The 15,820-nt window shown below is 41.1% G+C and overlaps 1 protein-coding gene across 1 annotated transcript in view; it reads left to right on the top strand.

Annotated features, from left to right (window-relative positions):
* LOC306770982 (sodium channel protein type 3 subunit alpha-like) overlaps positions 1–15,820 on the top strand; it is a gene marked incomplete at both ends in the record, with an annotated part of 254,781 nt that overhangs the window by 100,086 nt on the left and 138,875 nt on the right. Inside the window, 5 exons of the mRNA XM_079260002.1 lie at positions 1,378–1,575; positions 2,277–2,459; positions 2,546–2,803; positions 4,893–5,018; positions 12,621–12,741. Coding sequence (XP_079116128.1) covers positions 1,378–1,575; positions 2,277–2,459; positions 2,546–2,803; positions 4,893–5,018; positions 12,621–12,741 — 886 coding nt within the window. The remainder of the gene's footprint in view (positions 1–1,377; positions 1,576–2,276; positions 2,460–2,545; positions 2,804–4,892; positions 5,019–12,620; positions 12,742–15,820) is intronic.

Raw genomic sequence — 15,820 nt, forward strand, 5'->3', positions numbered from 1 at the left:
GATCTGTTAATGTCAGAAAGTTCAGTCAGCTTTGCCGTCATCTGTTGTGGAAGCAGCAGCAGAAACCAAAACTAAAGTCATATTTACAATTTATAATCTGCTATACCGCCCTGCAATGGACTGGCGAGCTGTCCAGGGTGTACCCTGCCTTTCGCCCAGAGCCGGTTGGGATAGGTTCCAGCTTCCCCACGACCCTTCATTGGATTAAGCGGTTAGGATAATGAATGACTGAATGAATCTTCTATACCTGCATAGAACTGCAAACAACCTGCCAGGGTGTGCCCTGCCTTTCATCCTTTAACTGCCTGCTAGGCTCCAGTTTTCCCCAAATTAGATTAAGTGAAATTCAAAATGAATGAATTACCTGCTGTACTTGCAATCTGGGGACTCCCGTTTAAATTTGGGGAACAACATTCAGCTGGTCCACATTTACTTTCACACTGCACTTTGATTGTTCCCCTCCTCACCTGAGGGGGCGCTGCATCAGAAATGATTAAAATAGAAGACAAAACAACGACCAAGAAAATGCACTCATTTGTTCATTTTCAGTGCTGCTTAGTCCAATTCAGGGTTATGGGGAAACTGGAGCCCATCCCAGCACATACCAGACAAGATTCAGGTTGTCAGGTTGCCAGTCCATCGCAGGGCCAACAGAGACAAACAACCATTCACATTCATTCCCAGAGACTGAATGTGACCAATTAACCTAACATGCTGGTCTTTGGATGGTGGAAGCCAGAGTGGACGCCAGAGTACATGCAAACCCTGTGCAGAAGTACATTTGATTTGCAGCATTTAGCTGCTACTGACCCTCTTAAATCCTCTGGAAGCAGTGAAGGTGGACTTGGCTTTACTCAGACTGCTTCTGCATTTGGCTCAGTTTTCTTCTATAAATAATTCCACAGTGTAACATTAATGAAATAGGATCTACTTGAATTATTTGCGACCCTGTGTTCATAGCTATTAACATTGTGCAGTCTTTCCTGCCCTCAGTTCTTGTTCTTCTTTCCTGTGAAGGATCATTATGCAGATTAAGATTTCACCTAAATGAAAAAGTGGGGATTGAAATACAAAGTAAGTGAGAATTTTCAGTGGAAAGATTCACCTGTAACCAACATTCAGAGCAATATTCTGACCATTAACTTTGGATCTGAGTAAAGATAGAATCATAATGGTGCTGCTGGAACTGATGTACACCACCAGTCAAAAGTTTGGACACAGTTTCCCATTCAATCCAGTGTAAAAGTGTCTCCACATCAGTGTAGTTACCAGAAGTGCAGTAGTATGGGTGCACTCCTTTATGTTTTTTGGTGCATCTCTTGTTAAACATATAGTAATTGTTGAGACACCAACTGTCTCTGTGTTTCGTGTCTTCAGACGCTGCGTTCAGCCGGTAAGACCTACATGGTGTTCTTCGTTGTGGTCATCTTCCTCGGCTCGTTCTATCTGGTCAACCTCATCCTGGCCGTGGTTGCCATGGCATACGAAGAGCAGAACCAGGCGACCATTGCTGAAGCCTGCCAGAAAGAGCGAGAGTTCCAGCAGGCCATGGAGAAGCTAAAGAAAGATCAACAGGTGACGATACACCTAGTTGGGATTAGAAACACTATGACTTCAGCATTCTTAAATTGATTATAAGAGAATCAGGTTATTTTACCTTTACTGTTTGTTTACAGGACTGTCGATGCATTTCCATTACAACTAAAATTGTGCAAAAACTAAATATTGCAATAAAAATATGCTAATGGAAACACCTGCATTTTAAAAAAATGTCTCAAAGACTGCTATAAAATATTTACAGTCTCATGAGGTGCTTTTTCAGACATTTCAATACAGAAATATATGGCAGAAGTGGAAACACTTTTTTCACATTTACATGTCCCCGGACATGACATAGGGCTCGTGACCAGTTCATTTCCAGTAAAGACGCCGTGGTGTGGAACAAACAGCAGCAAATTTATGAGTTTTAGAAAAGAAAATGATGGAGAAAAGCTTTAAAAAGCCGGAGCAAATTCTCCACCGCAAGTAGAAAACCCCAAAATAATGCCAAATGGCAATCTTGCATGAGCTGCAATTCTCCTAAAATCTCGTCATTCGGAGGAGATTTTACGAGATCTGAGGCTTGTGTGCTAAACACTGTTCAACGGAAACACCTGTGAATCACAATTGTTTGTTGTAATTTACAAATATCACTTTTTCTTTGTGAAAAAATGTGATAGAATCACAGCTAGCGTTGATCTGACAACATTTAATGTAACATTGGACCTTTCCACCAGCTTGCTGCCCAGAAACCCCCCGACTCTGATTCACTGATGTCACCAGACCTCTCGTCGTTTGGCCCCGGACCGGATAGTCTGGAGGAGCGAAGGCGGAGCCAAGTGCTGTTGGGTATGGGCGACACGGAGGCAAACCTATCAGAGGAAAAGCTGCTGCAGGTGGACATGACAGATGGAGGAAAGGTAAAGGAGAAAGGATCAGAATTACATGTCTTTCATCTTGCTGAAAGACAAAGAACAAAACCAACATGTATCCTCCCGTCCTCCAGCCCCTGCACCCCCTCCTCGCTCGCTCCTTCTCCACAAGGACTCGGCGGAGCAGTCAGGTCTCTTCCATCTTCAACTTCCGTCTGAGGAGCAGAGGGTCAGAAGGAGAGATGGCTGACGATGAGTACAGTGTCCCCGGCGACGTTGTGGAGGGAGTTGGGGGTCGGACGTACAGCGGAGGAACTTTCAGCGGCATCCTGCCCAATCCATGGTCCAAACGGCGTCTGAGCACCTACAGCACGGCCAGCAGGAGCTCCCAGGTGAGATAAACATTCATTCAGATTCATTAAAGTGAACTTGTCCAAGACTATAACTTTGCATGATATGAGATTATCCAGTCAGCTAAAAGTGACCTGGGAGTGAGATAAAATACCATGAGACATGAAAAGAGTCACGTGGAAACAAAATAAGACAAAGTTTGGACAGACACACAGATATAAAACATTACATGGAAAAGAGGGGAGAATATGAACCACAGAAGGTTTATGTGTTGACAGACAAGATGAGGTCACATATTGGGGTTGTTATTCTGGGTTCTGACTGCATCATATCAACACATCTACACCCTGACTTATCATGTGTTCAGTGTCAGTCATGTCATCTTAATTAGCTTCATCTTTCTTGCTCTTTTTCATTTTCTTTTAAAAGATGTGAAAAAGAAAACAACTCATGGCTGAGCCTGATGTTGCCAAAAGAAGAGTCATTCCGGCAACACTCTGTATTTTCATCCTGTGGATGTCCATCACAGTTTTTTTTTTTTTTTTTTTTTTGCCTTCTCAAGCTTTCTTTCATTTTCTTAAACCTTTTTCTTTAAGTATCATCACATTAAACAGTCTATATTATTTACAGCGGTACAGATGCCCCCTGAGCAGACAGCTTCTTTTCATTTTCGGCTTTTCTAAAGATTGAACCATGCAATCCTCTTTGGATGAGCCTTGTTTATAAAAACCGTTTCAAATCTTCTCATTGACGAAAATTATAAGACCAGATATGAATTGCTGTTTGGAGATGACAATACTAAGATTTATATATTTATTTTTGAGAAGATGGACATAGCTAACTTAGTCTGAGTGGTTTTGTAGCGAACTGAGAAGGACAAGGATGGTAGATGGAACTGCCAGGCATGAGGAAAAGAATACGTTAATATGTGAAGGAGGATGGTGATGTCAGGGATGGGGTGAGAGAGAGAGACAACGCCTAAAGAGTAGAGCAAGAAAGAAATACTTTTTCGCCATTGCATCATGTAGGTTTAAGGCATAGACTGTATATAAAAACATGGGGGGAGTCTCCGTGACGTCACCTGTAGGTTTCTGAAGAGTTGAATTGAAGCTTGGTGGGCAAAGATGGGCAAATATGGGCAAAGAGGTGGAGCTGAGAGGGGGGCTGTGAGCGTCATGGTGGATGATTGACATCGAGCGAACTCTGAACTTTCTGTAGCTAAGAGCTAACCGAGCTAACCTGGAGCTAACAGGAGATAACCAGCTAACGAAGGTAAGCGGGCTAAAGCTAAGTCACGTTGTTAACGTTGCTAACCCAAAACCGCAGTTGTTCTTCGTTCTTCTGACTTGAAGTGGGAGATCGGGTACCTGTCAATCAAAAGGACACGCCCCTAAATATGCCGAACTTCGAAATTAAATGACTTTTAAACGGGTGAGTTAGAAAAAAATTCACTGTTCACCCACAGTTGTCATGGATTTTTGAACCAGGCTGTAAACATGTTTATTTCTGTTGTGAAGTTGGTCTTTTAACATAGGAGTCTATGGGGATTTGCTCTGTTTTGCAGCCCCTAGTGGACGAAGGGGGAACTGCAGTTTTATGCACTTCCACATCGGCTTTACTTTTAACCGCCGGATGTTGCCGCTTGGTTTCAGGCCTCAGTGTCTCTATTCTTATGGTGTGATGTCATGCTTGACTGGACTGGTTTGTAACTATGTTGTTTCACCTTCCAAGAATCGTTTGTGCTGAATAGTTTTTGAAAAAAAAAAGTTCAGCCTCTCAAACGGCAGCACCGACACATGAAGGAAAACAAAACCTCTCTGTGGATGACTGTGGTCAGACAGACTCAAAGTCACAACACAGGTGGGAATCCCGCCCGGACGCTGCTGACCAATGAGCAAAGCGTAGTCTGTCATGTGTGTGTCAGCCGAGTCATGGCAAGAATTCCTGCCTCGGCCGTCGTCTGTGTGCCTGTGACCCAGTGCGGTCCGAGACCCTCATAGATGAGATTAGCAGCAGTGAAACCAGAAGAGATGAGATTAGACTGAACCACAATCACTCCAGATGCATGAAAATCTTCACACACTTCTGTTTCATCCCACTATATATGTGTGTGTGTGTGTGTGTCTCCAGGTGTTTTATCCAACGCTAAACGTCAATGGGAAGCTGTTTGTTGCTATGGACCAGAATGGGGTTTCCCCACCGCCGCTGCAAGGGCAGCTGCCTGCTTGCACTATGGAGAAGGTCAAGGAGGAAAGTGTGAGTACAGTTGTGTGTGTGCGTGTGTGTATGTGTTTGTTGTGGTGGAAAAAATGGTGGAGTGTGCAGCCATCCAACACTCAGTTATGCGAGTTATGAATCAGCACTTTGCATAACTGCACTCTGATATCATGGCTACACACACACACACACACACACACACTCATATCGACCGCCTCAGTTAACAATACTTTGGTATTCCCCCCATCTACACACACACACACACACACACACACACACACACACACACACACACACACACACACACACTCAAACTGGCATGTAACCCTAGCATACGTGTTGTCACCGCGGAGGCATCATGGCCTAAGCCGGACATTACTGGTGCCGAGCCAGGAAAGAAGTCATCAACGCTCAGAGTTTTCTAAAGCAGCAGTCGCATGGATTATCTCATTAATGTGAATTTATTATCAAATCATTAAAACACTGATGTAACGTGTGTGTGGAGAACTCCCAGCCTTCGTGAGAGTTTTCTCTGTTTGAGGAAACAAAGATGGAGGATCTTGATGATCAGTGTGTTGGGAATTTTCCTTTTAACTGATCATAGTTAATGTGTGTAAGAATGAATCTGGAAACTAATAACTGTTTTGCTAGGTGACTGTGGATTAGAGCACTGTGGATTTTTCAGCCAAGTACCCCCTAACCACTGCAAAGTACTTTTGGTTCAGAAAAAACAGGAAATACAGCATTTTATCATTTGTGTTTGGCCTTTTAAACTTTGTGTTTTGCACATCTCTACTATACACTTCAACCAGGACTCAATTGTTTGCGTTGTCAAGGCAACAGTGGGGTTCAATTCATGTCGAAATGTGGGATTTTTGGGAGGAAAGAAATGGTGTAAATCTAAATGTAAATTCAGTTTATGAATGTACACTTACATTGATTGGAATATATTAAATGTTTATATGATATTACATTTATATTATTTTATTTAAGGATGTTTTAAAGAAAACGTAAAAAGTATATATAATTTTTTAAAAACTTTCACGTACCCCCTGGAATGCCTTTAAGTACCCCGTTTGAGAAACAGTGGATTAGAGTCAGTCGGGTGGGAAAAAAAAATAAAGTTTCACTGGAGATGTGACCAACCATTGCTGTGGATTTGTAACGACACATCCTAAATTTTAGTTTTTCATTTTTAATGAAGGAAGCCTTTCCCCCCCTTTTTTTTTAATATAAAAAGGTGAATATTGAAAAATTGGTGTGTACTTGTACAATTAAGAAGTCATTAAAATAACTACAATTTGGTATTTAATACCATCTGCGGAGAAATTGAAGTTGTTCAGACGTGATATTCTGCCTCAGTCTGAGGCTCGATGCCGTTTGTAAGGACAGTATTCTAACAACAGTATTATATTTCCACATCATACTGTAGAATCAACCTCTAAATAATAATATCTCAGTCCATTTCTAGTCCTTCCAAAGACATTTCTCATATCCCTTCTCTGAAAGTTAAAACATAGTGGCGGACTGTCTCAAGACATGAATAATGCTGCATATACTCCACACATCAATGGTATATTTGGAAGCATTAATTCATTCATTTTCTGAACTGCTTAGTCCAATTAAGGGTTGTGGGGAAGCTGGAGCCTATCCCAGCAATCATTGAGCAAGGTTCATCCTGGACAGGTCACCAGTTCTTTGCAGATATTTAGAAGCAATATCTAAAAAATGTGAGTCAGATTGTACAGGTGTTATTCGAATTGTAGGATGTGGGTTGTTTCATTTCTCTGTGAAAAACAAACATTAGACAAAACCATAAGTGAAACCATTGGCCTGGATGTAAAATGAGACAACAAAAAGATGGTAAGATGATTCGAGTGATTCCACTCTGATTCAATCAAACATAAATGCTTCATTATTAATATCATTCATCCTACACCATTCTGATGTATCATTAACATGTAAGTGCTATTTTTTTTTAAAGAAATCTAAACGTAAATCTAGAAACCTTAGACATATTAGGAGAACATTCTTTAAAGGATGGCAGTCCGGTCCCTGCATGCAACACGGCCAGATGTACCATCACACATTTTACTGATCACTTGCAGGATTAGTATTCAGATCAATATCTAAATCACACAACATTACATCTTGTATATGGTATGACGGGGTGAGGCAATTTTCCCAAGAGAAACCAGAACTTCTACTCCGTCATGCGGGTCTCTGCTTCCTTTGGACCCCTGCTACAGAACCAAAGGTCACTCTGTAGGCAGCTTTAGTAACTTGAACTTGATTCACGCAGCTTTCAGTTACTAATGAATAGTTGAATGATGTGTAATGGAACACCAGGTGCCCCACTGTCTTTTGGACCATCTGTAGGAGCTTAACTGTGCATGCTAGGAGGCCTACTAGAAGAACTTTCATACTTTATAGAGACAAACTAAGTTGTGCCGAGACAGTGGATAATCTGTCAGGAAAGAACGGTATTGTCGAGTATCCAGTGTTTAGACCAGGATATGGAAGTCTATTTGAGTGCAAAACAAGACAAATGAGGTGTTGTATGTTTTCAAGTTAAAGGCCTTGAGGTGCTGCTTTGATATAGTTGATAAGATGTGGACACAATGAAGTAAAATCAACCCAGAAGTGCAATAAATAGTCTTGTCTGGTTGTACATACAGTAGAATGCAGTTATTTGCACTAAACAGCATTTTTAACACATGCAAGTTGCTCTAACCCCACTTTATGGTAGATATTTGCCAAAAGTCACAACACTGAATAACACCCACAGACTCACCATTTCCCACGTTGTCCATATTTTATCTGTGTTTTTGCTGCAAGGCTGCTAACATCCAGTAGATCAGCTGTGTGCCTGCACACAGGCATACGTATAACCAATATTATGCCCAGTAGAGATGATAATCAGATTACTTTCATGCTGCATGAGTTACTGAAAAAACTCATGCAGAGATGAAGATCCTGCTTTTGTTTATGGGGATGTGTGGACATGCATTCAGATCTGGTGACTTAGAATGGGTGCACATTTGAGCGATGTTGGAGAAAAAAAACCCATAAAAAATAAGAAAATCAAAGATAACGCATTGATTCTTATCCATGGAAACTGAAAATTATTTTTAAATGTGAAGTCAGGGGAAAAAGAAACTGTTACCTTTTCAATCAGAAGATTTAACAGAAATAATGTAAGAACTGTATTATAAATGATTTGACCTACAAACTGTGCAGTTAAGTCATTCAAGTAAATATAAACTGATCTGACAGGAAAAGATCTGGGAAAAAAAGTACAATAAATAGTTATCACATAAATAACCATCAAAGAAAGAATAGCTAAACTATCTTTATATACCTCACTAAACCACTGAATTTTGTCAGATTTTCACACTGAGGCATCCTGTCTCTTCTCTGAGATCTCTTCGGCCAGTAAAAGTCTGATTTTGACTCTTCCCTTATTTTTTATCTGTTTCTTTCTCTATTTCTTTTCATCACTTCCTTCAACAATGTCCGCTTTTTTTTTTCTTTTTTTAGGGTTGGGTATTTCATGGGATTTTTAGCATTGACTAGGCCAGTTCAGATTGAGTCAGTAAAATGAACTAAACTAAAAATACTTTCCCCTCATGAGGAAATTGTAAAATGTATTTGTATATTGTGTTTGGGATTCAGTGTCCTTTTACAGTAGGTAAATGAGAAAGTGGGTCAGGTGATGTGACTGAATCTGGGCTAGCTGCATCAAGAGGTGGTACCTGTCAGTTAAGGTGCTCTACCAGGTGAACTAAACACAGCACCAAACAGGAGCGTTCAGCTACAACAAAACCAGTTATTTTTCCATTGTTTTTTGTCTGATGTTTTTGCTGTAGTTCAACATTTTTGTGCTGGTTTAGTAATCATGCTGCTCTGGTCTGTTGTTTTCACAATCATTAAAAACCAGTAGAAACAGATTTTTAAAAAGTCAGACTATGCACTCAAAGATAATGACTGATGTTCTATGGTGGGGCATCGCAACCCATTTAATAAGAGCTGAAAACAAAAAAAAACAAAACATAAAAAATAATTTACTTCACAAACGACCATGTTTTACCTTTAGCATATTAGCATTAACTTGTGTGCTTACTGAAGGCATTATACACAAAAAAATATACATACAAATTGTTATACAGTTAGAATTCAATCCTGTTCCCTCCTCTTCACTCCATTCACGCCTCCGCCTTCATACCTGTTCCCCTTCCAGTTGGACACTTAATGATAATAAACAACTTTCGCCAACAGTGACTTTATCGAGATAAGAACGTCCGTATTCCAACCCTCCTTCGTGTCTCTGCATTTGACTGGTCAGGCGCATTAATTCACCAAAAAAAAAAACAAAAAACAAAAAAAAACAGGAAAGGAAACTTACAAAAATTGCCTTCACAATAAAAGTAAACATAATACAATTTGCTGTAAATTTCAAGTTTACAACTTAAAGAAGACAAATCAGAAATATTAGGCACATGCTATATGTAAATATAAAAAGGTATTAAAGCAAATATTCTGGGTCATTTACACTGCCTCCAAACTGAGGTTGGTAGGCGGAGGTGTTGTGATTCCTCCTTGTCTCCTTGGCTGTTTTGCAGCCCCTAGTGGATGAAGGGGAACTGCAGTTTTATGCACTTCCACATAGGCTTCACTTATAACCGCCAGAGGTTGTACTGAGGATTTGGAAGCTTCAGCTGGTTTAGTAATCCTAATCTAGCCTGAACCTTTGACCTGAATGCAAAGTTGTAGGAATCTTTGAAAGAAGCCCCAGGGTTTTAACATCTGGGTCAACACTAGGTTTCTGCACTTATTGAAAAGAAACATGTTACTTTCAGGTAACATCTGGCGGTCCTAATCCTTCCCACATCTCATTTTGTCCCCTAATTTAACTTCACAGAAACCTCTGATGCAGTCTTGAGAAGTTACTTTATATTAAATGGGAGCACTGGGCTGCGCTGCAGGGGTTGTGTGGGCGTTTGAAGCTGGTCAGAGTTCAGTTCACAGTGTCGTGTTTTGACACACGTTATTTCTGCCTCCTCTTGTCCATGAAGAACACAGACCTGTCGTCCTGCTGCTCAGACAGGAGTGGGAGGAGGAGGGAGCAAGCATACTCTATTGCCACGGAAATGTCACCATGGCAACCCACATCAGCTAAAGGAAGCTGAATGAGTTCACGGCTGGTTGCTGTTCGAGTGTGTACGTGTTTCCCTGGTGCTTCCCTGCCTGGCACACAGACAGGATGTAGGCGTCGTTGTAGGCGGCGACCTTCAGGCCCTTGCATCACGTCTCACCGGAGGGATGATGTACCAGGAAGTGTTATGTAACAAGACCAGAGCAAATTAAGTTCATGCAGGTTCTTTAAGAGCTCGGAAGTCTGAAACTCAACAGGGAACACTCTTCGGTCCATTTCTGCAAACTCATGTTGAAAGAGTGAGCAACCTGCAAAACTTCAGCTGAAAGGAAGAAAACATCTGAAACTTACAGAAAGGTTAAAAGTGTGAAATGATAATGCAGATTTGGGAAGATTTGAGCAGTTTTAACTGTTCTCCAGTCAGTTGGACGTATCCAACACTGCTGTGTCCTCTTGTCTTTTTAACGTTAGAAAATCTTGACCAGCTAGACGAGAATTTTTGCTGAACCAAAAGTATCAAAAGCTTAAGGACCATTTTAAGCTCCAAACATGTTTCATATTTTGTTAATAACCTCATGTTTAAGGCACTAAGATGCATGTATGTGAAAACCAGAGGAGTGCATTGTAATGGTATAGTGGTTATAATGTCCTTTCTATCTGTTTTTGGTTGTTTTTGTTCAATTTGACTCTGTTTGCTTTTGATTTGTCACATTTTTGTGTTGCTTTGACTTTGTATGATATTTTATTTTTCCCTAGTTAGTTTTTGTTTGGTTGCTTTAGCTATGAAGTCTGTGTTATGAAGAAGGTCCATTAAATTCAAGGCATCTTCCTAAGAGTTGGCACCAGATGATATCACAGCCATGGATCAGAAGCAGCGGCTACTGCAGTTGAAGAAAGAAATTAAACTAATTAACAAAGCAAAACAATATATACCATAAATTTCTTTCTGACCTGAATTGGATTAAGCAGGCAAAGAAAATGGATGGACAAACGGATCATTTGATGATTTTGGTTTTGTTCAGCGAAAGTTTAAATTTTCTTCAGATATGTGTACAGGTCATATAATTGGATCCTTATTAAACTACAGACGTGAGAGGTGGAAGTTGCTAAAATAGAAGGCTTTCCTGGTTGCAGTCGTACCTGTTTAAAAGTGGAGTATGAAAGATTTTCAGTATTTTAAAAATAAATTAACTTAAAAAATAACTACAATCATAATTAGATAGTTTTTTTTAAACATGTAGGTTCCAGTCTGTCCATATTTGATGAGTTATTAAATTACAAGTTTAATTAATGACAAATGACAAAAAGCATTTTTTTTTTTTTTTACTGGTAGGAAAACATTTAAGAAGGGTCTTTGTCATTAATTAAACTTGTAATTTAATAACGCATCAAATATGGACAGACTGGAACCTACACATTCATTCATTCTTTCATTCATTTTCCGAACCGCTTATTCCAATTCAGGGTCGCGGGGAAGCTGGAGCCTATCCCAGCCGGCTTTGGGCGACAGGCAGGGTACACCCTGGACAGCTCGCCAGTCCATCGCAGGGCTGGAACCTACACGTTTAAAAAAATGATCTAATTATGATTGTAGTTATTTTTTTAGTTAATTTATTTTGAAAATATTGAAAATCTTACATACTATACCTTTAACCTGTAAATAGTAGTAGAGTTGTAATGAGTTGTAGTCAGTAGTTGGTTTGGTCGTAGAAGCAGTACGATAGGACATACTGTCACTAACTATAGTCTTTGTACATCAGGATATTACATTCTTGTCCTTTTATTGACCATTAGAGCAAAAGACCCTTTAACAGATTCAAGGATTAAGCGATCGTCGTTGCTTTTTGCTTGGGGGTGCATTAGCACATGGACTCATATGGAGCTTAATGAAACCTCATTTGGAAACCTGCTCAATTGATCTTGAAGCAGAAATCAGGAGCAAAGGAGCTGATGAAGGTCAGTGTTTGCAAGTTCATCTTGTCTGCAAATCATCCAGCAGTTCTTTCAGCGACTGAACAGCAATTCATTGAACACCAGTTCTTACTGGTTTCTCTGTTGCCCTGGTGACAGGATGCACACTCAAAGCAACACATTTGAACAAAGAAATCTCTGCACAATGCATGACCTGTTAGTCCTTGCATAAATGTGTGTGTTGTGTGTGTGTGTGTGTGTGTGTGTGTGTGTGTGTGTGTGTGTGTGTTTAATCCAAATGGTAATGGGTGAGTAGTGGGCTGCTCACATTTATGAATGAACATAACAGATGCCTGGAGCTTTTAGACGTTTAGGAAATGGTAGTAAAGTGACGATGCCCTGGTTCGTGTTTAGCATCATTGCAGAGCTGAAGTGGAGGGTTTCTGACTGGGTTGCTTTACCAGCTGCAGAATGGGATGATCGACAACTCCTCAGTGGTGTCAGTAATAGATATGATCAAAACTTTTATCCATTCATGAAGAAATAAAATGACTTTGCATCTCTTTGTGTCTCAGGTCCCTACATCCACCACAGAGCTCAGTACAATGCTGCTGCCTCGGCCTTCATCCACGCAGGACTCTGAGAGGAGAGGGAGGGCGCTGAGCGCTGCCAGCTACATCACAGATGCCATGGAAGGTGAGTCTCTGCAGCAAAATGCTTTATTCTACCACTGAGCTTCTTTATTTCAAAAAGTTAGTTATTAAATACCTTCCAAAAGCTTGAAGGTGCTACCAAAAAAGAGGAAAAACATTGTCAAGCAAAAAAAAAACAAACAAAAAAAAAACCCCACACACCAGCACCATTTAGTTTTAACCCCTCAATGCCTGAATTTATTTACAATAAATAAAAAAATACAGGTAAAAACAAAGAATAACAAAAAGAAAATCACCAAATTTAGTACAGTTTAGTCGTGAATAAATTAACTGAATGACTAAAGATTGATAGGAGATAGATAATTTAGAAATAAAAACATAAATAGGTGTGAATAATAGCTAATAATTACATCAAATAGACTAAATAATATAAAGAAATAACATAAACAAGTTTGTGACTCCAGTGTTTGAAGGATAAACTTCAGTTTGCTGGATGATTTTTTTTTTTTTTTGTAAAAAAAATGGCCGCCATGGCAGAACGCCAAAAGCAAGCGAAGAGAAATCTCTCTTCCACAAATGTGGAATTCATAAAAACCGGCAGTCCCTTACCTGTGGAAATCGAGAAGCAGCTCATAAAAGCTCAGAAAAAGATAGCCGATCTTTTGGAGGATGTTGGTCGGCTCTCCGATGAGCTGCGGAGGAAGGACTCATTGCTGGCCTCCTTTAAGTCGCGGCTTCCGACGCTGTCCAGCTGGCTGGAGACCACACAGACCGGTGAGCAACCTCAAAATACCACTGCCGCACTGAGGGACACAGTGATTTGGGACCCTTCTTCCTCCATCTGTCACCGGCCCTCCTGCTCTACTCCGAGCAAGGCAACCCCCTGGTCTGAGGTTGTTGTCCGCAAACGCAGAAGGAATCCCGGTGGCGCTCCATACCCGGTGTCGTCGTCCTCCGCCATTCTCCTAAACAACAAATTCTCGGTTCTTGACGGGAATGTGGACACGCAGGTCCACCCGTCGGATCAGGGGATTTCCCCAACTTTTCCCCAGACCAACGTTGCGTCGGTCACTGCCGCCTTTCCCCCGCTTGCCGCTGTCCCCACGAACGGGGGTCCGATGCCGGGTCGCCCTCCGCCGTCCTCCCGCCCCTCAACCCACCGAAGGCGGCTCCTAAGAGACGCGGTTAGATGGCACTCCGGGCGTCCTCAGCCACGGGAACGTGACGGGGGGACTGAACCTGCAGCGACAACCATCCGACAACAAGCCACCACGCTCGTCATCGGAGACTCCATCATCCGGAACGTCCGTCTGAGGGGAGCTCTCACCCTGGTGTTTCCCGGCGCCACCGTGTCAGACGTGGCGGAGAAACTCCCAGACGTGCTGGATTCCAACCCTCAGGTAAAACGTGTCATCATCCACGTGGGCACCAACGACACCTCCAGGCAGCAATCTGAGCTTTTAAAGCGTGATTTCATGGAGCTTTTTAATAAACTGCCATCACTCCAGTGTAACGTTTTCATCTCCGGCCCCACCCCCACCTGCGGCAGAGGAGTGGGCCGCTTCAGCAGGTTGCTCAGCCTGAACACCTGGCTCTCCTCTGCCTGCAGCACCCACAACGTCAACTTTATAGACAACTTTGACGTTTTCTGGGAAAGGCAACATCTTTTTGGTGCAGATGGCCTCCACCTGAACCGAGCTGGCACCCGCGTTTTGTCCGCCAACCTGGCCTATGGATTACAGCATGCACGTTCCGCTCATCTTCCCACACCTGCACCAACTAACCCCTCCCCCACCGATTGATGTCCCCCTGGTCCCTGTTCCTATGTTTTTAGTTCCACCTCTGGCACATATAATACTGGACTTGGATCTTCTGTTCTTATTCTTAATCATCCAATCCCTGTAATCATTACTCAAAGATATAAAACCAGATTCCATCATAGTTCCTCTGCTAACCTTAATAATCTCAGAACTCCTCCAAAGCATCAACAATTCAACCCTACAGTCCATAAGTCACCTGTCACTGTAAACATGGCACTTTTAAATGTACGTTCCCTTTTTAACAAGTCTTTTATTATCAATGACCTGATATTAGATAATAAGGTTGATTGCTTATTTTTAACTGAAACATGGCTGGGTACAGATGCACCAGTTATTCTCACTGAGGCCTCACCACCAAATTTTAATTTTTTATTCTCCTTTAGAAGCAACAAGAAAGGTGGTGGTACTGCATCAATAACAAATAGTCTCCTAAATAATAGACAAATACTTTTAGATCAGTACACCACCTTTGAGCATCATACTTTTGTTTTTAACAGTCCCCCAATCCTCTGCATCACTGTTTACAGACCACCCAAACATGATGCTGCTTTTATCAGTGAATTTTCTAAACTTTTATCAGCAATACATGCCGCCCACAATCTTATCATCATATCTGGTGATTTTAACATACACATGGACAATCCCTCTGATTCAATGACAAAAGGGTTTTTAAGTCTATTAGATTGTTTTAACTTTACACAACATACTAAACAGCCGACTCACAACCGAGGACATACATTAGATTTAATTATTAGTTATGGCTTGTCAGTTAGTGTGTCTTCTATCGTGGATTTAGCCATATCAGACCACTACTGTGTGTTTTTTAACGTCACCAGTTTTAACCAGCAGGGGGCCCCAGTGAGAACCGTTAGGAAACGATGTATTACTTCTGAAGTGGCTGAGAATTTTATTGAAATTTTATACCAAACACCTTCTGAGATCTTACCTGCTTCCTGCGATTCAGTTGTTGATCAGTTTAATAATAGATTAAAATCAGCAATTGATACAGCAGCTCCACTTGTATTAAAAACCGTTAAAACCAAACTGAAGCCACCGTGGAGAACTGAAGAAATAAAAAAGCTGAAACAAAACTGCAGGAGAGCAGAAAGACGATGGAGAAAAACTAAACTTGTAGTGCACTATGAAATCCTGCGTGATCACCTAAGAATCTATAATAACACGATAAAACAGGCAAGAACTGATCACTTCTCAAAACTCATAACTGTCAACAAAAGTAATCCAAAGTTCCTTTTTAAAACCATTGATATTTTAATAAACACTGGTTTTAATAAGTCCTCCATG

This window comes from Telmatherina bonti (assembly GCF_933228915.1).
Source record: "Telmatherina bonti genome assembly, chromosome: 20".
NCBI classification, from domain to species: domain Eukaryota; kingdom Metazoa; phylum Chordata; class Actinopteri; order Atheriniformes; family Telmatherinidae; genus Telmatherina; species Telmatherina bonti.